General features: G+C 31.6%; 2 protein-coding genes across 2 annotated transcripts; both read right to left on the bottom strand.

Annotated features, from left to right (window-relative positions):
* Positions 1-704: 704 nt before the first annotated feature.
* Positions 705-17,325, bottom strand: LOC132728851 (chitin synthase chs-2-like). Its single transcript, XM_060714534.1, has 21 exons — positions 17,127-17,325; positions 16,115-16,542; positions 15,762-15,870; positions 15,040-15,212; positions 14,636-14,711; positions 14,060-14,286; positions 13,323-13,399; positions 12,930-13,026; positions 11,891-12,047; positions 10,565-10,775; positions 9,459-9,659; positions 9,005-9,097; positions 8,396-8,700; positions 7,744-7,908; positions 5,416-5,551; positions 4,844-4,901; positions 3,072-3,217; positions 2,480-2,708; positions 2,040-2,223; positions 1,641-1,723; positions 705-774 (listed from the first exon to the last, which is right to left on the bottom strand). The coding sequence occupies exons 1-21, from the start codon at positions 17,277-17,279 to the stop codon at positions 705-707; spliced, it is 3,378 nt and encodes a 1,125-aa protein (XP_060570517.1). The 5' UTR covers positions 17,280-17,325.
* Positions 17,326-17,593: 268 nt separating this feature from the next.
* Positions 17,594-22,678, bottom strand: LOC132728850 (uncharacterized). The gene is made up of 5 exons (XM_060714533.1): positions 22,470-22,678; positions 19,577-19,611; positions 18,800-19,053; positions 18,323-18,483; positions 17,594-17,803 (listed from the first exon to the last, which is right to left on the bottom strand). Exons 1-5 carry the CDS (start codon positions 22,488-22,490, stop codon positions 17,594-17,596), a joined length of 681 nt encoding a protein of 226 aa, XP_060570516.1. The 5' UTR covers positions 22,491-22,678.
* Positions 22,679-24,130: the final 1,452 nt, after the last annotated feature.

Genomic DNA, 24,130 nt, shown 5'->3' with positions numbered 1-24,130 from the left:
ATTTCTTAGTTATTTTTATTTTTCTTTGTTTCTTTTTTGCCCTCCAATAATGTAAGTGCTGGCCATTAAATGGGTCCACCATCCGTGTTTTCACACTCCATTTTTGCCGCCCAAAAGACCTTTTTAATCGTTTAAAAATATGGGAGGATAGAAAAAAGGAAGGTTTTAAACTTAAATTTATAAAAATGTAAAAAAAGATTAAATAGACAGCAAAAAAAAAAAAAATTCCCAAAAAAACTAAAAATTTTTCTTTTTTTTTCCCCAAAAAAAATTGAAAAAGAAAAAAAAAACAAAATTGGTTTTTTAAAATTTTTTTTTGTTTAAAAAACCCTTAAAAAAGTAATTACCAAAAAATGGAAAGGGGAAACCAAAATTTAAAATTTTAAAAAATTTTTCCCCTTTTTGCTTTTCTTTTTTAAAAAAAACATTTCAATTTTTTTCAAAAAAAATCCCGGGAATTTTTTTTTGGTTTTAAAAAAAGAAAAAAAAGTTTTTTAAATTTAAATTACCCGGGGAAAACTTTGAAGGGAAAAAATAAAAATAAGAAACCTTGTCAGCAACAAAATTTACATTTATTTAATGCCGGTGTTTTTCTTCCCAAATTTTTTTCTATTTATTTTTTATCAATGTAATCATTCTTTGTTAATAATGGGGTTTATGTTTTAATCTAAAGGTAAAATTTTGCGCATATCACAGATGCTTTTTTACCTATTATTTTGTAACAACTTTTGTTTTTGTGCCTGGCTCATATTATCATCATCCTCTATTTTCTTTCTGAAATAGTGAATTAAAACATTTACTAATAAACATGATAATAACGTATTAAAGAGACTCAAACAAGCCGATACGTTGGGCTTTCTTCATCTTACTATTGTTTTACATTTTAGCCCTAATTGTTCTGGAATTTCAATCATTAAAATAGACACAATATCAGGGGGTACTTGGGATATCTGTTACCTGTTATCGTGGGAGGTCTTTATAGCAAGAATTAAAAAACAAAATATCATATCTTTCACAAAATAAAAGCCTTCACAATTAAAATTTGTTTGAGGGAAAGATTAATTTTAATTGGTTTTTTTACTTCTAACCACCGTCCGAGGGGTTTTTTTGGCACTAAGTGACGTACGTTAATTAATTTTCTTACTTCCGCTATAATGTTTTAGAAAAAACTTTTGGTTTTTTCTTTTGTTTTGTTCTTTTGTCTTCTTTCTTTAAATTTTCCTTGTAAAAGAAAGATAAAAAACGAAGATGATTGCGTAAAAGAACAAAAAAGAAAACAAGAGAAAAACAACATGTCTCGTACTGAGCGTGATTGTGGAAACAATGAGGCTGTTTACGATTATAGAAAGACAGAACAATTGTTGATTTTAGCAAATTTTAAAAATTATTAAATGATCAAAGGAATGAACACACATTAACGAATAAAACATTTAGATTGTGTCACTATTAAAAAATTAAAAAAATTTCACATAGGCACTTTGCTTACAATATCCATATTATTTTTTAATTGTAAAAATTTAAAACATTATCACTTTTATTTCTATTTTGTTCCTTACGTAAGGCAAATATAAAAAATAAACTCCCCGAAAACTTACATTTAAATTACGTCTTTTTGTATTTTTTAAAAAAATTGGGCAAACATCCACATCTCTTTATTCTGTATCGAATTGATTTGCAAAAACGTTTTTGACCTATGTATCAACATACACACAAACTGAATTGCCTGAAACAAACATTTATATATAGTAGCCAATGGCTGAACTTTTAAACATAGCTATTAAAATGAAAGCTTTTGTTGCTCTGCTGTTTATGGGTTTATTTAAAAGTTTCAACTTGTTTCATTATTTATAGGAAGATGAAATATGTCGTTTAAGTATTATATTAAACCTTTCATGTAACATAACGCTTAAATAGCAAACGTGCTGGGTTGATTGTGTATCTTCTGTGGTTGGTATTATCCAATTTTAATATTAAAGTAAAATTTATCACGAAGGACGCGATATACGTATGTTTCAGTAAATAAATGATAAAAGGTTTACTAAGAGAATCCCAGCGACAGCAGTGAATGCCAAACTTATCGGTTCAAGCACCAACTCATCCCCGTTCCCACATTCAATATGCACCGATAACCCGCCCCCTGTGTCCACGTTTGATTGTTGAAGAAAATATATAACGGTGATGAACAGTGCATTGATAAGGAGGTAGGCTAAACTTGCTTTGTTCCTAAGAATAAAAATCGTTTTATTTGACACTGTAATGAAAATGATTCATAAATTAGATTGGAACACAGTAGTTTGTAGTTTGTCATTTTGCCAAGCTGTTGCAATGAAATAAACAGTGACAAATGTGTATTTGTTGATTTAACATAGAAATAGTTGTAAAATGAAAAGATGCCTTATAGTTAAACATTACGAAAGTTGTGAGAGCTTATGAAATATATTGCTATGCTGACCAAATGTTTGAATGTAGATCTTTTAACCTTAATTCCTTTAATTCTTCTTTAACCTTTTCCTGTTCTTTCAAACGTGTTTCCTCTTCTTCAGCACTGCCATCAGGTTTTTCACCAGAATACAGATATTTTTCAATAAGCCACTTCCAAAAGTCCTCCTCGTCTAATGCAAGATACTTGATTTTCTTTGACGATTCAGGAACAAAATTCAGATATTTAGAATATGGTTTAGCTGGTACCGTAGCAGACGGAACTGTATCTGAATAAACATTATTTTCAGATGATATTAATAAAAGATTATTGAACTGATTGTATGCAGCGAAACATTTCTTGATGTAACTTTCGATTTTTTTCAAGTACTTTATTATCGGAATTCTATGCATGTATAATAATTAATAATATACAAACTTATAATTAAAAACATGAAACACGTTATCACTTAATGACTTCAGATCTGAAAATTTCTGTCAGGAAAAATCTAAGCAAAACATTTGAGGGGGGAAGATATTATTTATAATCAGCCTCGCAGGAAGCATCTTAATTTTCTTAAATAGCCCCTTTCAAAATATGTTTAAACATAAAATACTTTACAGTGAAATATAATGTTAACTTTTGGCTGTACCAGAATGTCTTTCTCCAATATCTTTGGATTGGCTGTCATCTGTATGTAGTGTTCCAGCCTCTAACTTGTTCAGTTCGCTCTTTAACTCGACAGCTACTTTATTATTCCTTTGCAACTTTTGCGGTTGACAGCAACTGCAGCTTAAACTACGATATAAATGACAATTAGCTCGTACAACAATCACGTATAATTTTCATTTTGAGAATTTAGACAATACAGATTTTCAAAGTGTGTTAGCAACGTGAAAATAGTGTACACTTATGATGGTAAAATTTCTTTGTCAATAATATATATGCTTCTAAATTTACCAGTTCCCTATTTTGTTCATATCAATTTCCCTTTTGTGGCTGATATTAAACCATTTAATGTTATATGACTCTGGCGACTCTGACTATAACATATATGTGATACTTAAACTGGAAATGGTCACAAGTGCCGAATAGCCCGACACCCGCTTGGCGGAAAATGTGCTTTTTATTTGATAATTTTGCTCACAGGGAAAATGCAGTAGTTTATAGAATTCTTTCAAATGTTTTTGAACTACTTGTCCTACATCAATAAGATTAACTATAGTTTGGATTTGAAGTTTTCATGACTTCTTGAAAGGGCAAAACGTCATTTCTCCCTGAGATTTCAGCACTTCTTCTTAGTGAGATCTATCTACCTACAAAGTTTTACGTTGATACCTTTCATAGTTCTCAAGTTATGTCCTGGACAAAGTTCAAAGTATAAAAAAACAAAACAAAGGGAAATAACTCAAAAATAAGTGATAAGAAAGGTTACGGATCATATTCACTGCACTTCTACTCAGTGAGATTATATACCTACAAAGTTTAACATGATACCTTTTATAGTTTTCAAGTTATGTCTCGTACAAAGTTCAAAGTATAAAAATAAACAAAGGGCAATGACTTTATAATGGTTCTCCTGCACTGCACTTCTACTCAGTGAGATATATATACCTACAAAGTTTCAAGTTGATACCTTTTATAGTTCTCAAGATATGATCAGAACAATGTTCAAAGTCTAAATATGAGCAAAGGGCAAAATCTCCATACTTCTATTCTTATTCACTGCACTTCTATTTAGTGAGATAATATACATACACAGTTTAAGTTGATACCTTTTACAGCTTTCAAGGTATGCCTCGGACAAAGTTCCAAGTTTAAAAATAAACAAATGGCAATAACTCCAAAATCAAGTAAGGCGGAGTTATGTTTTTTCTGTACTGCACGTCTACTTAATGAGATCTATATACCTACAAAGTGGCTTGTTAATTTCCCATTCTGTTTCAGAAGTTATGTCCCGGACAAAGTTCAAAGTGAAAAATTAACTAAAGGTAATCACTTCAAGAAAGGCAAGGCAGAGGTATTGATCTTTTGCACTGCACTTCTATTAAAAGAGTTCTATCCACCTACAGAGTTTCTTGTTAATACACCTTGTCGTGTTAGAGTTATGTCCCGGTCAAAGTTCAAAGTGTAATAAAACAAAAGGCAATAACTTCAAACTTAGGCAAACAGAGTGTGGGTTTTTTCCATTGCACTTTTACCTAATGTGATTTATCTACTTGCAAAGTTCTCTTATAGCTATAGAGTAATGTCCCGGACAAGAAATCTGTAACGGACCGATCGACCGCCCAACCGACCACCAGCTGACTCCAGTATACCCCCTAAAACTTCGTTTGTTGGGGCCAAAATATCAAAAAGGATCTTGTGTCAAAACAATGGTTTAAAGCTGTGACCAGCGAAATAAGTGAAATATTATGAGATTACATTCTATCCACCAAACTTTGAACGTCCCTCACACTATTGCTATCTTCTTTCCCATCACCTTTTAAAAACAAATTAAAGTTTTAGTATTATGGAATATGACTAAAAGTAAACATAAAATATAGTATTGATTATGTTTCAAATAACACTTCATAAACTTTAAATGTATTTCAGTAAACAATTAAACAGTTAATGCTACTACCGTAGCAGTAAAATTAAGCTATTGCTCGACAACATACACATATCCCATTGTGGCTGAGGGGTTGCTTTAAGGTTTATGTATCAGGATTATAGCCACCGTTTATCCCAGCGCGATTGTAAGATGCGACTTAGTAGGTTCTAATGACTGTCGTTTATGCATCTCTTAGCTTCTTACGTGGCTTTTGACGCTTTGTGTAGCTTTACGTGTGTTACACCCAAAATCATTTCTCCTGTTTCTGCGCCATAAAACCAAACCAAACAAGCAAACAAATAAATATACACTCGTTAAAGTACCTTTAATTTCTGTCAAGGGATACATTTCGGTGAACCTGTATTTGCATATATCTATTTATTTATAGTTTCAATTTCATTACCTTGCTTTGCTTTAGGAGCCTCTCGAGTTCCCCAGGAAACGTTGTTCAGATTTATTACCGAATACAACATTAAAAGCATTGACATGGAAGGAATGGCAATAAAAAATAAAAATCCATGGATGAGACACTTTGTTTCCTGAAATAGCACGTTAATTTTTCAATGATTACTAAAACTATCACTAAATGTGATTCAAACCCCCGCAAGACTGCTTCGGAAATGATGAAGTTACTAGAAACAGAAAATCTTGCAAAAGGATTGAAACAGAATTAAGGTTGTGGACAATTAAAGACAGTTGTGGTTCTTGTTCGAGTATGTTGCATTTCCTTTCAATGTGGTTGACCATTGGTGAAGTTTTATTGAATTACTCTGTAATAAGTCAAGAAAGAGTTACGCTTCTTGGGCACTGCACTTCGTCTCATTGCGCTTGACCATTGTATGAAGTTGCATTGAATTCTAAATATAAGTTTTATCTGCGCATTTTGTAACCAATTTTGTGTTTAAATGTTAAATTCTGCTTAAGCCGGTGCTAGTGGCGTGGACGGTAGTTTGCACTTTACAGTACCGTCAACGAACAGGCTCAATCAAAGCAAGTCTGCAACATTTAACAATTTTGCCATGTTGCGCTTTCTTTAGGGATTCTGTTTTTCTCTGTTTCTATTTTAAGTTATGCACCGAACAAGGAAAATGAACAAAGGGGAATAACTCTACAAATACTGAAGATAGAGTTATGGTTATTGATTGTACACTGCACTTTCTCTCATTGCGCTTGACCATTGTATGAAGTTGTATTGAATTCCAACTTCTATTTTTCAAGTTATGCAATGGGCAAAAGTAACAAAGGGGAATAACTGTAATTAGTCCTAATAGAGTTATGGTTCTTGTGCACTGCACTTCATCTCAAGTTTTTCACTGGACAAAAAAGCGTGACAAAGGGCAAAAACTCTTGCCAAGATTAAACAAAGAGTTATGCATTCTGTGCTCTGCGCTTTCTCTCAATATACTTGACCATTGTATGTAATTGTATTGAATTCAAACTAGTAGTTTTCAAGTTATGCTCTGGACAAGGAAAAAGCATTGGAAAAGTAAAAAAAGGCAATAACTCTATAACTTCTCTGAACAGGGTTATTTTTCTAATGCACTGCACTTCCCCTTATTGTTTTTGACCAGTGTATGAAGTTGTTTTGGTTTCCAACTAGTACTTTTTAAGTTATGCTCCGAAAAAAGGAAAACTATCAAAGGGAAATTACTCAGTAATTAGTCAAGTTGGAGTTATGATTCTTGTGAACTGCATTTTCTCTTAATGTGCTTGATCATTGTATGAAGTTGTATTGAATTCGAGCCATTAGTCTTCAAGTTATGGTCCGAACAAAAGCAATCCATGGAAAAGTAATAAAAGGCAATAACTATGTAATTACTTTAGATAGAGTTATGGTTCTTGTGCACTACACTTCCACTTTTTGTGCTTGACCATTGTATGAAGATGTTTTTAATTTCAACCAGTAGTGTTTAAGTTATGCTCCAGACAAGGGAAGGGACAATAACTCTGTAATTAGTGAAGATTGAGTTAAGGTTATTGTGCACTTCACTTCCTCTTGAAGCAGCACGCCACCAGATTTATGCTAATTTTCATGAAAATTTTGAAAATGTATTTGAATGTGTAGTTTTGTGAAGTAAACAAAAGACAGCAATTTACACATTATCAATGGCACTTTCAAACCATGTAAATTTAAAAAAGTGGTCAAAATATGCATAAATTGCCCTTACTGCGTTAGTAACGCAGAAGAAATGTGGTTGTAAATACTGAAAAATCAGTCATTAATCGCACATAACATGTAAAATTTTACTTGAATCTTGAAACTTTTTACTTTTCATAACATCTTAGTACATTTTTCTCAAGTTTAATTTTATTGAAATATTTTGACTCATCTGGAGGCATGCAGTTTTAATGTGCTTAACCATTGTATGAAGTTGTATTGAATGCCAACCATTAGTCTTCAAATTATGCTCCGGACAAGAAAAATGCAACGGACCGCTGGACCGACCAACCACCGAGTGACTCCTTTATACCCCCAAACTTCGTTCCGGGGGTATAAAAAGGTTAAATGCATGGTGAAAATTCTTTATGATTAATACTTTGTTTTATTCCAGTTTTGTTTTTGAAATATAAATGTATTCTATAAGTTAACAAATTATTCATGAATACAAAAAGTATCTTTAAAAAAATACTGTTATTCCAAACGGGAAAGACAAAAACTCAAACGAAATGTTTTCAACATATAACATTAAAATGAACTAGTTGCAAGACAGAAAGAAAATGGAATAACAACCTTTGGGTGTGTTAATCCTGACAGTACAAATATACCGGCCACAATCAGAAGAAACCAGGTTATGACTGAACAAAATCCACTTTCTACAGCCTCTCTTATCAAACCAACGAGAACTATCATCATAACAAGTGAGTAAATAATGGACAGTGCGGCTGCTACATTGAGCTGAAAAAGTGTATGTCAATGTTCAAAGCTTGAGAATAAAGTAGACATAAATATCACATTGTGTAATACAATATATTTCTGATTATTTGCCATATAAGTGACGTAGTATGATGGCTGAAGTAAACATGAATTTTTCTATTTATGTCCTAATTTAAAAAAAATCTTAAAAAGCTAAATAATTGTTAATTCGAATTAAACAAACTAAGTTTTTCCCACAAGAAAAAATCCTTAAATGATAGAAATAAAATGTATATCCTTAAACTATGACGTGTTTTACTTCTCATACGATATGGTAGATTTCCTTTTCAATCGTATACTGGATTAATATTTAAATCATAAACAATTATAATATATCAGTTACCAAGTTTCAATCGAATATTTTTCCGTGTATAGGTTATTGGAGAAGTCACATTATTAGCTCAGGTAATCATATACATATATAATATGAATTGATTTGAGAATTAAGTAGCGTAAACTAGGACGGTACCTGGTGTTCAGTTTTGGCAAAGAAGCAAACAATTACAAACAGAACAACGGGTAGTAAGTTTATCAGCAAGGCCGCATGTAATGATAACTGAGGATAGGCAAGATTCGTCGCCCCGATTATCATCAACAGGAGAACGCCAGGGGTCAATATGGACGACACAAACCAGGACAACTGCAGACAAATGTACGGTATAGAGACGTTGTCGTTGTTTCTCGTTATTACTCTCCAGTCCGACAGCAAATCTAAAATGTTTGCCATCGTAGAAGGTGTCCAACGTCGCCGCTGGTTGTAAAATTCTTTGAAACCTATAGATGAAATAAATGTATTTACTTCAACTGTTTGATCATATTTTAGTTGCTTTTGTTTGAACAAGCTTCAAGTTTAATCAATGCTCATTTTATAATATAAAATATTTGTGCAATGCACATTAGACATTTTTATAGCGTAAACATAAATATATAAACTTACGGATGGCTTTATGTTTATTAATTTGAGAACGGGTTAGGTTAAGTGGACGATGTGTAGATTAAATTATAAGACGCAAAAAACGGATCTCACATAATCTAAAATATCATCAATGTAGACATTTAGAATAAATAAACAAAATACCCTCAGGTGCAAACGTGAAAGCATCTGACCCAGCACAATAGTCGACCTTTTTGCCTTGCTTCAGCAGAAGTGTACATAACCATCTGTCTTCGCCTATGCAAAAAGACCAATACAACGTTGTCATTTTGATTTTTGAATTAGATGCATAACATGGAAAATTGCATCACCCGATTGATACTTTATTTGTTATACTATATATTTGTTGAATGTTAAACAATTAGATAGTTTATTTATTACTTTAAATGATATCAATGGTGAAAGGATTTGTGTAAATTTGAAAATATTGACACAACGAAAAATGGTTTCAAATTTATTCGAGTCTTGTAAATGATGTCAAACAATCCATGCTTAAAACTATATTTAACATCAAGCGATTTGAAAGAATACAGTCATAAAATTTACTGCTGAGGTAGTAAATATATGTTATGGTGATTATGTTTACATCAACGTTTACCTTGATCATATTGTATATGATGGCGAGCTTCGGTTGGCATGGTGGTATATCTTTTCATTACGTTGTCCTCCATCAATGCTGACCCTCTGAATAAGCTAAAGCAACCCGGGCTGCAAAGCACGCAACCAGTCACGTGTTCTGTAGCTTTCACCAGCCAGTGACTAATTGCATACTCAAACTTCTGATACCATACCATTGGCCCTACAAAGTTAGTTCCGAGTCAAGTTAAAACAGCAGCCTGCAGTTTCATGATTTTTCGTATGACACTATTGAAATCGTACTTGAACGTAAACTATTATTAAGTGTACTTATACTAACAATCCACGGACATGACCAAAACATGTCACAAAATGCAAAATATAGGTCTTACTGCGTGACTAACACAGTGGAAATATGATGATAAATAATGCAAATCATTCATTGATCACAGATCACATGTTACTTGAACCTTTAATTATTTTACGATTTTACGTTTCGAAAAATCATATCATATTTTTCTTTAAACAAAATCATTGAAGTTCGCCATCTTGAGGCATATAGCTTTAAAAACTAAACTAAATTTGGTAATTGCAGAAAAAAATACGATTTAAAAGATGACGTTCTAGAGCAATTTATACGCCATTTTTCGCGATTTTGCAAGACAAATAAATGCAAATACCAAAGCAAATAAAAAATAAACGAAATAAACGAAATATAAAAATCATAAGATGTAATGCTAAAATACACATTTGAGAATTTCTAATAATACAGTTGCATTTACTTTTTAAACTTATTTCACATAAATAAAAAGCGATAGTTAGTGATAGCAATGTTTTTTAATATAAGAAAAAATATTATCAAACATTTGAGCTGCATCACGACAAAAGCAACGTAATGCGTTTGCGACCAGCATTGATCCAGACCAGCCTGCACATCCGCGCAGTCTGATCAGGATCCATGTTGTTCACTTACAAGCCCCATTACAAGTAGCGAAACTGATAGCGAACAGCATGGATTCTGATCAGACTGCGCGGATGCGCAGGCTGATCTGAATCCATGCTGGTCGCAAACGCACAATGTTGGTTTTGTCGTGACGCGGTTCATTTACTTTTAACAATTTAACATACCTTCTCCTATTGGATGTATCCTTCCACAAGCAGCGCCTGTTTGTTCATTCCTCCTCATTCTATCAATCAACAGTTTGACAGCATCCGGTCTGAAGTCTACGTCACCGTCCAGAGCGAGTATGTAAATGTTCTTCGCTATCTCCAATTGTTTATTCTTGTCTTCTTCAACAGTACTAAGTTTATGTGAAAGGAAATAGTACATATACATCACCTGAAATAGCAGAAAACTCTTCTATCTGAACGAAGAAAATAAGAAGTTAAAAAGGTGTGAACTAAATTTCAGATCTACTTATTTCTTATATGAAGATCATATTAACGTATATGTTTTCGCCTTTATTATGATTCCGATTTCCTTAGAAAGCTATTTTCAGCCATGCAATCAAACCGGTTTTTACAGACAGGCTAAGAAGAAGTATCAAAATATAGTTGAAGGTGGAAGTATAACAAATTGGTGTTTTATTTAGAAAAACAAGTTATTTGAAAGAAGTAAACTTCAAATGATTTTTTTCAATGCACAATATTGTTTTGACAGTTTAGCTGCAGGGTATAAGGGAAAAAAGCCGTGTTTGTTATCTTTAAATCGTTAAATTACAAACTCGGTATTGACTTTCCAGCGGTTAAACTTAGAAAACACATTGCTTTTAAAATTGTGAAAGCTCGCCGATGATTGGCATTTTTGAAAAATCACCAGAAGATGACAACCTATTGGTGATTATAATATCCTAATGTGTAATGCCTTTTACGAGCTGTATGAGCTGATTTTAATCAGATTGGGGGACAGAGAACAGTAAAAATAATGTTTAAAAACGGAACTTGTACGGTTTGGATAAATTTGTTTATGACAGAAAATAAAAATCTATGGAACCCTCTTGCATAAGTCTATAATCATATATCATTATACATTTTATATCTTATTATTAAATTGTAATTTTAACAACCTGACAAGCCGTCCACGTTTTTTACATAAAAAATCAATAATGTTTTATTTCTAAATACTTAGAAATAGAATGTAATCAAGTTCTTCATGTTAAAAGAATCAATGTGAGTACCACGGTGCATATCCATATCGGTACCCTCTTTGCGAAATCTGCTGAAACGGTACCCTATTTGCACATGCACAGGTCATTCTCTGCTAAAAACAAACCAGCGATGGATAACAATCCACTAAAATTTCATTGTAATAAGGAAAGGAGGGATGACACTTAGAAAACATGTATACCACGGAACACTAGAATGTTTTATTTATGTGCTGAGGGCAAAGAGGGTACCGATATGGATATGCACCGTGAGTACGATATTTTGCTGACAAAAAATTAAAAAAAAAACCTGGCTCCATCGCTTCTTTCTTCTTATTTTGTACTTATCCTTCAGATGAGCAATTAGACGGTTTTCACCAGGTAAGGTCCATATGAGACGACCACCGTACGGTGTAATTCTCCGTCGAGGATGATTGATAGGTAAGATCAGATCTGGATACGTATCACTGAATAATGAATATTTTGTAAATATAAATCGCAAGACAGCTAAATTGTTTTCGTGAAATTAGGCTGGTCTAAAGTGACATCATGCTCATAAGTTGCCGAAGTTGTCTGGATTGACTAAATATTCCAAAAGGTTGACAGATATAACGGTGAGTAACTGTGGTTAACATTAATGTTTGAAGAAATTTCATTGGACCATGTGAATTATTTATCGTTCATGCATACACATAATACATTTGTACGGAATCAGGCAAAATGTAAACTGAATAGAGTCTGTTCATTCACTATAATAGAACCTTGGATGGGTATAATGTCACTTTAAACAGAGCAACCAAGTTAAGGTACTCAAATCTTACACGCATCATATTTTTATGAAATTATACATTTTTCTGAGATTGTGAAAAACTACAATAATTATAATAAATTTCCTCCAGCTCACATTATATTGAATGAGCGATCTTTGATAGGAAGTACTAGATAATTAGCGGATAGTGTTTACCAAATATGTAACAAGAAGTATCTTGAAAAAGATACTCAGCGAAGTTAAACAAGTTAACTTGCCTATGTTATAAATCATCCGCCTGATTATTTTTTTGCGAAAAGTTTATTCTATAATTTTCCTTTACATTTCATTTGATGATGGCAAGAACTACCTTTAACATTTGTAAACTACCCTTATAATTTTATCATCTTATCTTATTTTAGAATGGCCAATGAGATTCCCAGATTTCAGTTTGTAATTCAAAATGACGATGCAAATTATTCTTATATTAAGTTTTTCCCTGTGAATTTTACAGGAACTCAAACAGATTTTATACGGCTTTCGACTGGAAAAGGCATAACCCTGCAAAGCGGATATTTTAAATAATTTGTAAAGAACTTACTTTGCAGTATTGTACAAAGCTTTAATAAACGTATGCACGTATCGGTTTGCCATCATATGCTTCCCTTCAACAAATGCGTCATCGAAGAAAATATGTACTGTAATATTAAAATACGGCTGTCATGCAAGGGTAAACAAAATATAAATGTGTCATTATTGTTATATCTATATATTATGCGTTTCCACTATAGAGAAAATGGATGGAGGACACTAATTTTGCATATTTTGCATTGTTCATCATATACTAGGACTTTAAATGGCAATTCAAATAAGGAAACAATACAGATTCTTGATATAAACAGAACTAGTAGATGAGTGAGCCGATATCATGACACTTGTTCCACATTATGCGAATGTATTGCTTTGCTGTGTGTCATTTTATATTAATATCTACCTTCAAAATTGTAGTAATCCGGATTACTCTGTCTTTCCTCCTTGCGAATTCTCTGAGCACATTGATGAATGTCCATCCTTTGGTTAAAAAAAACAACATTAATTAATTCTCAGTTAAACACTTACACATTAAAAGTAACATTATGACTATCCTAGTGTTAAAGATCAATGAACAGATAAAAACTAAATACATCTTAAAATGATTGTGTTTATTTCTATAGCTCCTTGGTTGAATGTAATTAATTCTATTTTTGAAAAGTTAACTTTTCAATCGTGAATACAAATATATTTTCAAGAGAAATGCCATTGGCTATTTTAATATCTGAGGATCGTTATCTTCAATCTAACTATGCTTTGAACTATAGCTTTTAAGAAAATGATTGAACTAACAAATTGACTTAAGGAACTCTCGGCAAAAAGAAATGCCGAGGCATTTTCTTTTATATATTAATTATGTTTTCTGATTTTCTGATGTTCTTTCATGCTGTAATTAACAGCTTCTTGTGTTATAATAATATTGATACAAATAAACGACTGAATTAAATAATGATATCAGTACATGACTGAATTTGTCATTTATGAAACAAAACAATAGGTATTTTTCTAAAACGACAATCTTAAAAAGTAGTAAAGTAAAAGTACATGACTGAATTTGCCATCAATGAGACAAGACAATAGTTATTTTGCTAGTGCAACAATATTAAAAAATATGATTTATTAAGTGTAATAAAATTTTACCTGTACAGGGACTTGAATAACTGTATCATCTCAACTTCCGTCTCATGCCACATAGTAGCACAAAAATATATCATTGGAAAACCTTCTAGTAGTTTATTTGTATTATCCTTGCTACCTTTTTTATTGTCGTCTGTCCCATTATCACCTAGGTCGGTCTTTTCTCCAGGGAGTGATTGGGAGATATTTTCAGTCGTATCGTTTGACTTGGAAACAGGTGTTGTCTGAAACTTTATTATTTGCAAGGTTTTACCATGCTAGAAGAACCTAAATGTTTCTGTTTAAACTTATCATATTATTATGATGATTATGATTTTGTTTCATTAAACTCTTGTATGTGAAAGTATATGTAGAGCTTAACTCAAAGTAACATTATGTTATTATTAGAACGATATTCTTAAAAAAAACCGTTATCTCTGTAAAAATGGGAAATAATACATTTTTATTTATATGGCGTTTTGATATTTTGTAAACCTTGATATACATACAGACACCGTAAATAAGGACACTATTAATAAAAAGATAAAATGATAATTATAATGATAATAAAGACAAACACAACATTATGAACAGACTAACGTTGTTCTCCTTGCATTTGTTTAGCATTAACGACTGCTCCAAAAGTGCTCCGCAATAGGAAGGTGCATAAAATATCCTGAAATCACAAAACATATCAAAGCACTTCGATTTGAACTGTGTGAACAATTAATGACAAGCAGCATTTATTAAACACTTCATATATTTGTTTGAAACATTTTAGATTTGATGATGTCAATATTGGAAGAAAGATTTAATGAGATATATTTCAGAGGAATATGAATAATAATGATTCTGTAAACACTCACTTGTTTGAAAATTACCTATATTTCGGTAGTGTCTATAATAATAGTACTGATAAATGCAAATATTTTATCAATGGACCGATTTTAGTCAATACTACCTCTCATTCACCATCACACAGACAAGAAACATAAGATACATACATGTTTTCTTTACTCATCCTTTCCGTTTCCATTGTCCATATATGTCCCGCTGTAAGTATGAGACCCACGTATCCTGTTAGTGAAGCAATTATCATATATGCGAGATTGCTGATTGACTTGCTCCCTTCAAACCAGGGAAATGGAAGTTGACATATGTGGTCTCCATCATTCAACTATATTGAAACGAATAGTAAAATAAATGCGTGACAATAAATATAAAACATGTCAAAAAGGAAAGGAAAAATAATGCAGCTAGATAATAAAGATAAATGTTAATATGAAATATGAAAAACTAGTTTAAACGGATAGTTTACTGTTGGTCATCTTAAAGTTAAATATTTGTCATTCTAAAAAAAAATCTTGCTTTGCAGGAAATCAAATATTCTAGACTACTCAACTTTAACATTTTTTCTAAAAAATAATTACATAAATTTAGATAACGGTTTTCACCTTTATCACACACGTTCAGAGAATAACAGATTAACCGCCATGACACATATATATAAAGTGTCAAATCAAAATGTTTTCTAACTTGAATGATATGTAAAAGTAGAAACGTGTCCAAAGGACAAAGATGCCCGGTATTCCACTGTTTATTTTTTGTACATGTCCGCAAGCCAGCGTTGCAGCGTAGCAGTTAGACATTTGACGGACGGAAAGACGGACAAGGTCAAATCTATAGCAAAAACCTTGATAAGCGGAGACATAAACATTTGGCAAACCTGAGAAGATACTGCCAATATCAACCCAAATGTAACAGGTGTCACTAGACAAATAGGAACTGAGAACCCTTGTATATGAACAAGAACTTTTATTGCTGCGACACTTAGTCTGAAAAATATCAACAAGATAAATATGTTTTTGAAAATAACAATCAATTTCTTCAGTATATATTCCATACGCATTTAGTATATCATCTAGTACAAAACAACAATGACAACAAACAAACTGATAATTTAATATTAAATAAAACTTGAAATAAGTTAAGATTAGTAATCAATTCAATCAATACGTACTTTTTCTACAACTGTCGTAAAAATGTACCTATTCGATATACATAAATTATAACAAGTACCTTTGACAAAAGAGGCTAGCTGATATTCCAACAACTGCGACAATAAATGGTGTAGCAGTTTTGCAGAGGTCCCTGTTCAGCAACCAGTTATCGTCTATAATTGCAGACATTTGTTTTGCAGATTGGTTTAAATTACCAAATAAGGCGTCCAAGCAGTTGTCACATGGCGTCCCGTGTATTGCAATAACCATCACAAAGGTAATACATATTTTCCATGTATTGACGACTGCATGCATTTTTAAGCTACTGCGAAATAGTGAGTGCTTGTACTCATAAATCCAGTTCGGGTATAAGATCTGTTTTTCACTGTCATCATTTTCTTCGTTGTTTTGGTTATTTTCCTTAACTTCATTGTTGTTGTTTGCATTCTTAACCTGTTTCACGTGAATTTTTATATGACCGTTTCCTATTCCTTGTTCTTTCTGCAACTGAAACAGAAATCCCAGAAAGTTACGTAATCTAATTGTTTAAGAAATTTTAGAGGAACTTATTAAATTTGAAAAATGGGATCAAGTATTTGATTTTAAGGTTTAGACTTAAATGTGCAACGTTAGTATAGACCTGCTTTACTTAAATCTGCTATTATTTAACTCATTTTAGTGGATATTATATATGATGTATGTTCAACAGAATTTTATACAAAAAGAGAGATCTCTTACTTTCATTCTTGCTTTATTTTCTTTTTCATTCACTAAATTGATTATATAAAAAATATTTTCATTAACAAGTTGTTTAGCATCTAGCTATTCCTTCGGAGTTTTAATTACGATTTTTTTATTAAGGCTTGGATAAATGATAAATAAATCGACATAATTCCTTAGAGACGAACAAAGCTACAGAAAGTTTTATTTGATTGTAAAACCAGGTAATGAAATAAATGTCTTCAGAAAGTAGTTGGCCGTTGTTTTGTTTTCTTGATTTTGTGTATGTGTGTGTGTAGTACCCTTCTTAACAAGCTGATCTAGTATGTTATAAACTTTCCCAGTTTGGACACTAAATGATTTATACTTACGCTTGGTAGAAAGTTTTCCATCCAACTTACTGACACCAAAATTGGCGATAAGACAGATAGCACAATTTGAGCCACTTGGACTACTGGAGTTGATGCTGATGATATATAAACTCCCCAAAATGCCAAAGACACAACGCTTAACACAAGCGCCATTATTCTAACAATAAAAGACCAGGCACAACTTGACACTTTTTTGTTCGAATCTGCAAAAAACCCTCAAAATTCAGTTCCACTTTAATTGTTTTCAGTCATGTAATAATAAATTGAAAAGGTAATGAATTCAAGCGTATGTTAGACTTTAAGACGAAAATGTGATTGCATTAGCAATTAATATCTTTAACTAAGAAAAAGTTAACTGTCTGTGTTGACGCAGTTTGATGCGAAATATTTGATTGATGTTTATAAACGCAGGACATGCCTATCTGTGAATACAAGTCATTGTGTGCTATTTATAAATTTAAGGGTGTTTATTTTATATGGTTATTTAATACATTAATCCAATTAATCACACCTTTTTGCATGCGCACATTCTTGTCTCCGAAGGCAAAATTTACAATTGATGGTACAACCGACACGCTACAACTGTACCATAATCCAGAAATTGGGTCAAGAGAGGGAAGCACGTAAAACACGAGGAAGCTGAGCCCAAATGAGTGGAGTGTGGCTGGTATAAGAGCCTTGAATAAGTATATGCAATAAATGACAATACATGCTGCCTACAATTTCAAAGAAATCATAAAGTATGAACAGTTGATAGGATTTATTTTATAATTTGACTGTATATTCTTTTATATTCGTAAAGAAAGCAAACATAATATGACAGAAAGCTCTCTTTAAGTATAGTTTCCAAGTTTGTGAAGACCATCAGTATGTTAAGCTTTTTTGCAATTATAGCTAATCGTATTTGTAGACAAAAAGTTCTTGAAATAATGTTTTCCTTTGTATTTTATGAAGTTTAACATTCATTTCTATCATGTAACTGTTATAATAATGCACGCGTTTTGCAACTAAACAGGGGAACGTTTATGAGTTGTCATGGTTTTATTGAATACTCACGGTCATTTGTTTTCTGTCAAAACATTATATTAAAAACATGTTTATCATTGGCTGCTTTTAACAAAAATACGATTCAATGAACAATTAGTAGACATATGTTGACCGGAATATGTAAGAAATACACAAAAGGGTTTTCCTACCAAAATAAGTGTCTTAAAACGAAGAGTTCCTGATTTTCTAAATATTATTCTCCATACGCAGAATAGTACTGTGAAAACATTTGGTGTAACAACCATAACAAACAACGCCCAAATGTAATATATATTGGTCACAGTGTCATTGCCAGTAGTGGTTTGGTTGACTAAAACAAAAATCACATGTTCGTTAAATCAAATTACATTTTAGAATGCAAGAAAGATAACAATTTGTGCCCGTTTAAGTTATTTTATAGTACTCTTCACTTAGTAATACATTCAATCTGACTTGTATGCATATAAGTATGCTTTGAACACATTAGTATATGTTTACACTTTAATAGTCTATACATATCTACACAAGATGTATTTACATTTCATTAAAATTGCTTAGTGGATTTCAAATTTGATAACAATTTAGAAATTGTCTTCTGTATGTTTCGTTTAAGGGTAAATTAGAATGTAACAAAATACGCAATTTACCTGTAATGTTGTAGAGGAAAAGTTTATCAAACGTCTTCAAAGCAGATGATGTTTCTCCTGCAGGTATGAATATATTCCATGTCAAAATAAGTAAAACTCCTTTTGACACAACTGCAGAACACAGCATTACCATGAAGAGAAAGCCAGAGAAAAAAAGTTTGGTTACAAGGTAAACTTTATTCCAGAAGACATGGTCATCGGGTGGTAATTTGTCTCCCTCTGTTTCTTTAAATCTGTCCCACACTGTCTTTCTCCTAAAGTTATTATGTGAACAAAATCAAACATGCCATACTCCATTTTACTTTACAGAGGTATAAAATATCAGTTAATTGAAACTTAAAATAGCTACATTCTGTGAACGGCTTTTGTCTTGGTAATCATGTATTGAAATATCCTCAGAGTAAAAACAGGGCCAGGGTAAATATTTCTCTTATCCATAATATATTAATGAAGAAAAAATTTGTTATCATAATTCGATAGATAGCTAGGAATATCATGTCATACAACTGACTCGTTTACTTTTTTATATCGAAGGATTACATAATGATTGACGGAATTGACGTTATGAATTACAGACAGCTAGACCATTTGTAATTCAAATGATATATAACAAATACAAATTTTCTGCGTGATAATTTTTTTTTCGTTCCAACGAATTTGCCAAATGCAAATTTTATTAAAAGACACGTACATAAGTATGTATTTTTTCAGGATACTCTAAATTTTAGACTCATAAATAATTTATGATATTATTTTTTTTCTCAAATCTTATCTTACACATCAGCAGGCTTATCTTCCACCTTTGTCCTCTTCTGTAAAATAAAAAAATATAACTGTAATTATATCAAATAAACAATTGCGTCCAATATTGTATGATTATGTTTTTTTATGTTTTTGTTTTTTGTGTTTGGTTTGAAGGCATTTTGCGATTGGTCCACCTTACTGGCTTTACTTGGGTGACTAGCTATTAATTCCTATATTTTTGATTTAAGATAAATTAGATTTTTTACATACGGACACTGGTTTTAGTTTTTAGAAAATATCTGTCAAGTTTGAGCCTGTGAAAGGGGAATTTATTTTACGCGCACGAATGTATTTAAGATGAAACAAAAATGTAAAAAGCAATGAATATTTGTTACTTACAGTCACTTTTTTACAATGAATAGGTCCCAAATGAAAACAAAGACACAGATAATTTCTACATAAAAACATGCTTAATATGCAAAAATAATTCTTCTTAATATGCAAGGGTAATTGAAATTTTAGCAAAAATTCAAAGAGAGGGTGTGACCCTAAATAATAATAATAAAAATTCGTATAATGGTGAAATTTTCTTATAATTATTTGAAAAATAAATATCTAATACTATCTAGGTCAGAAAGGTTATGAAAAACTTACCATTAGGGTCCTTTATCCTTAACTGTTCTTAATTTAACAAGCAAAACTTTTTGGCGTTTTGTGTACAATTGCATTATATTAGAACAATAGTTTCCTAAACTTTAGAACGCCTTTAAAAAATATATTTTGTTTTGTGTGCAAAACAATTTTATTATTTTTTTCTGACAAGAAAGAACAAATGGGTAAAATGTTTGGTTGTGCCGTTATATATCTAGATGACATACTTATTTCGTTTTATCCCAGCATGTAAATTAAGAAACTGTTTAAAATCTTAATGCCGCCTGTAGGGCATTTTTATCTTGAGATGTTTTTGACAACCTCTCAGTAAAACGCTTGTATTTTATTTGATTTCTTATCTGTTGAAGACATGTTCAGTAATTGATTACACCGTTGATTTAAAATATTTGTAATATATGACGTTACAAAAAAAAATACCACAAAGACTATGCATATTTCAGTTTCTATCTATTCTAGGAAGTAAAATTAAGGGTGGAAGCAGGATCGAAGTGCTGTTTAAAATCTTGTTAATTCAACATAATTCTTTTATCGTTCTTTGTTTGATCTTAATGGTTTCAGTTGGACAATATAACTGTCCATATGGCGCATTTGCAAACAGCTTAAGTACGGTTCAACCAAACAATACATGTTCTTGCTAAAAAAAAATTTCATTTGCTATTTCAAAGATGTTCGATCCTTTCATTCCATAGCAGGTCATTGTCGTTGTAATTGAGTTACTTTCGATTCCTCTTTTATCTATTGGGTGGTTCCAGCAATCCTTACAGGTAAACTATTATAATATTTTAAATAAAATTACATATATTTAGATTATTGCTCTTGTCACACGCAGTTGTTTACTCGGGAACCGTACGCCGCTTTTCGTGGAATGACAGTTATGTGTCACATTGAAGAAACCTCCGTATGAACACATTTGCGGATGTTTCTAAATTCATAATTTTATCATTAAATGATAAATGCTAATTTCTGCTTGAGATATAGACGTGAGCTTATATGAACATTTTTAATTTTTCCGGATTTGGTCGTTTTAATTGGGATCCATTTTATATTTTAGGCTGTCTGCACTGTCCATTTTCCAACATATTTTCTTGTTTCTTTAAGAGGACTAACCTGTTCGACACATGTATGTGGAATGGTCGATCAACCTTATTGCCTGATAACATTAAGTAATCTGTAATCTTGTAAAATATATATAGTACACCTGTTGAATGCATTTTAAATTTGCTAATTCTTTAAAACGGGTATTATCACATGTAATTATATTAAAACGGATCAAAACGGCTCACTCGAGATAACGAGTAATACGGTACTTTCAACCTGAGTACTGTTTATTATACATGTTATAAGTACGGGATATATCCCGTTTTAAATTTATTCTTTAAATGCTGTTATTCTAAACAAACATGGCCTCTAACAATTCAAAATGTCAATTGATTTTATCAGATTTTCAAGACCCCAATCGATCTGTTCTCAATACGTATAATTTACAAGCTATCGAAATCACTTTTTATTGTAACTTATAAACATTTAACGCTGCATTGTGTCCAGATAAGCCAAACTATTACAAGAAAAAAAAACTTGAGAACGATTTACTTCAGTTTAAGAAATTGATTCAATATTCAAACATCAATATATATGTTATGTGCTATTTTCGACTTATTTTGTAGTATTTATCACTATATTTCTACAAAGACAGTACAAGCTATTTTGCACATTTTGACCCCTCTTGGTGATTTATGTGGATTTTTAGTGCTGTTTGCAATGCATAAATTATTTTGTTTTGCTGCTTCACAATATCTAACGTTCATATACATTTTAAAATTTGCATGAACATTAGAATAAAGAGACATGCTACTTTAAATAGTTACATAGTTCGTTTTTCTAAAATCCTAAGTTAAAACATGTCTATAATTTTTAAATGAAAGCTCCCATATTTTTTTTTAATTTTTAAATAAATCATTTGTTTTTGCAATTAGACTTCTAAATTTCCTTAATGAACTTTTACCATCACAATATGTACATTATTTTCTGAGAGTAAATTGCAAATATGAAGGTTACTGAAAAGCGAAGTATTGACTGTAAAAGTGTCGGCAGTTTTTTATCTCCACATATTGCATTGGTATATTTTTTTACTGCTATCAAGCTAAGTATTATATTATTACAAATTTAAACATAAATGCTACAATAAAGCTGTTGTTTAAAGCAAAATTATAATGTAAGTTCTAATAATAAAATATAAAATAGTTATTATTCTTACTTCTGCTTTCTCTGAGGCCATTCTCCCCTTTCTTCAGGTTGGAGTTTGTTGTCAGGAACGTATTTGTATTTCTTCCATAGAGACTTATCATGCCGCTTACTCCATACCAGCAAGCGAATATAAGAGATCGGAATGAAAAACAGATAAGTTTATTTGTTTAAAATATGATGATATATGTAAGTTAGAGGCGCAATGTCGCACAATGCATACTCTTGATCGTAATAAAACTGAAGTGTACACCCTAAATCAACGCATGCACTTTATGTTTATAAATCAATGCGTATGGCACATATTAAAAAATCTTATCAATTCATTTTCAAATTAACGTCAATTTGAGTAAGTAATTTCAAGAGTTTTATGAAGAGGTAATTTTTTATGCATAAAGCGAAATGTTTCGATGCTTATAATTATTATGATGCAAATGACTCCATGAACATTTACAGTATAAAATTCGTATCGCTTGATACCTAACGTACTAAATAAACGACAGATGAAAAAGTACTTAAATAATTATCATAGTTTCACACCCAACTCCTTTAAATGTAATTGTTTTTGGTTGTTGTTTTTATCTTTTTTATTTTATATTTTTGTATTTCTTTATTTATGTTTGGTTTCTTGTTTGGTTTATTACATATTTTTTATTTCTTTATTTTTTTTTTGTTTCTTGTTTGGTTTTACGGCACACCAACAGTTAAGATTATATAGGCTGACCTCAGGTGTTAAAATCGTAAACCAACATTAGGGTCCAAAACCACCTCACCTGCTGGTATTCCGATCGGTGAGTACCCTCGGGACGGATATTCCTATCCAAAACACATAAATGAAGGATATTTCCCTTGAATAGTCTAAATGAATTACTAAATTTTAGTAACTAAATTTTCAATGGTATGTTATTTATGCCATTTCTTCCATAAGAATTTTCTTACAATAGCTTATAAATTATCAACTATCTTCATATCAGCGAAATGCCGTGATTAAAGAACGCAGTTTCATTCTGAATTACTCCAAAACGAAGTCACCTTAGATCTCGAGCCTCATCTGATACCCTCGTGCCAGACACTGTCTCCAGCACGGGTAAAACTAACGAAAATAAAAGTATGTTATGCAAGAAAATAAAGATGCTGCGGTTCGGACCGGAATATCCGTTATCCGAAGGTAACCGCCCCTGGAGCGGTAACGAGCCTTGCCAAATGTACGTATGCATGAATAAATGAAGAAAATGCTTAATTAGTCATCAACTTATATTAAGCTGAAATTAGGAACAACACACTTCAAACTATCGTTTAAAGCATAATATTTCTCTAATACGGTCGTTCAATAAAGATTGATAACACACTGTATATATTTACAATGTGGAGTAGCAACATGCATTTTTCAAAATGTGCTATCCACGAGCGCAATAGATTATCAGTTTTTGTGCATACAAATAATATTCTTTCTTATTTTAAGGCACATTTAGCCCAGTATATCTATATCGTTTTTACATTATCTATAAAAATGTCAAACAAGTATTTTGATAATGGGTTTAGAGCATGTTAGGTGTCAAATAATTAAAGAAGGTAACTCAAAAAACGCGTCGTAAAGGTAGCGAAATGTAAAACAAAGTAAACATAGTATGTTTGTTGACTTACATACAAATAACTAGAACTAAGTATACTATA

Source organism: Ruditapes philippinarum, unplaced genomic scaffold, assembly GCF_026571515.1.
Source record: "Ruditapes philippinarum isolate M1 unplaced genomic scaffold, ASM2657151v2 ctg2855_1_1_1_1, whole genome shotgun sequence".
Taxonomy (NCBI): Eukaryota; Metazoa; Mollusca; class Bivalvia; order Venerida; family Veneridae; genus Ruditapes; species Ruditapes philippinarum.
The sequence above is the reverse complement of the archived record's forward strand: the minus strand, read 5'-3'. Positions and strand labels throughout refer to the sequence as shown.

Coding starts and splice junctions, on each gene's coding strand:
- LOC132728851 (XM_060714534.1), bottom strand. CDS start 17,279: ATGGCGCTTGTGTTAAGCGTTGTGTCTTTGGCATTTTGGGGAGTTTAT. Junction 9,660..10,564: donor GATACATCCAATAGGAGAAG/GTATGTTAAATT, acceptor CTAACTTTGTAG/GGCCAATGGTATGGTATCAG. Junction 4,902..5,415: donor GGCTCCTAAAGCAAAGCAAG/GTAATGAAATTG, acceptor TGTTTTTAAAAG/GTGATGGGAAAGAAGATAGC.
- LOC132728850 (XM_060714533.1), bottom strand. CDS start 22,490: ATGGCCTCAGAGAAAGCAGAA. Junction 19,054..19,576: donor GAAGATAAGCCTGCTGATGT/GTAAGATAAGAT, acceptor TAATAACTTTAG/GAGAAAGACAGTGTGGGACA. Junction 17,804..18,322: donor GTTTTAAGACACTTATTTTG/GTAGGAAAACCC, acceptor TACTTATTCAAG/GCTCTTATACCAGCCACACT.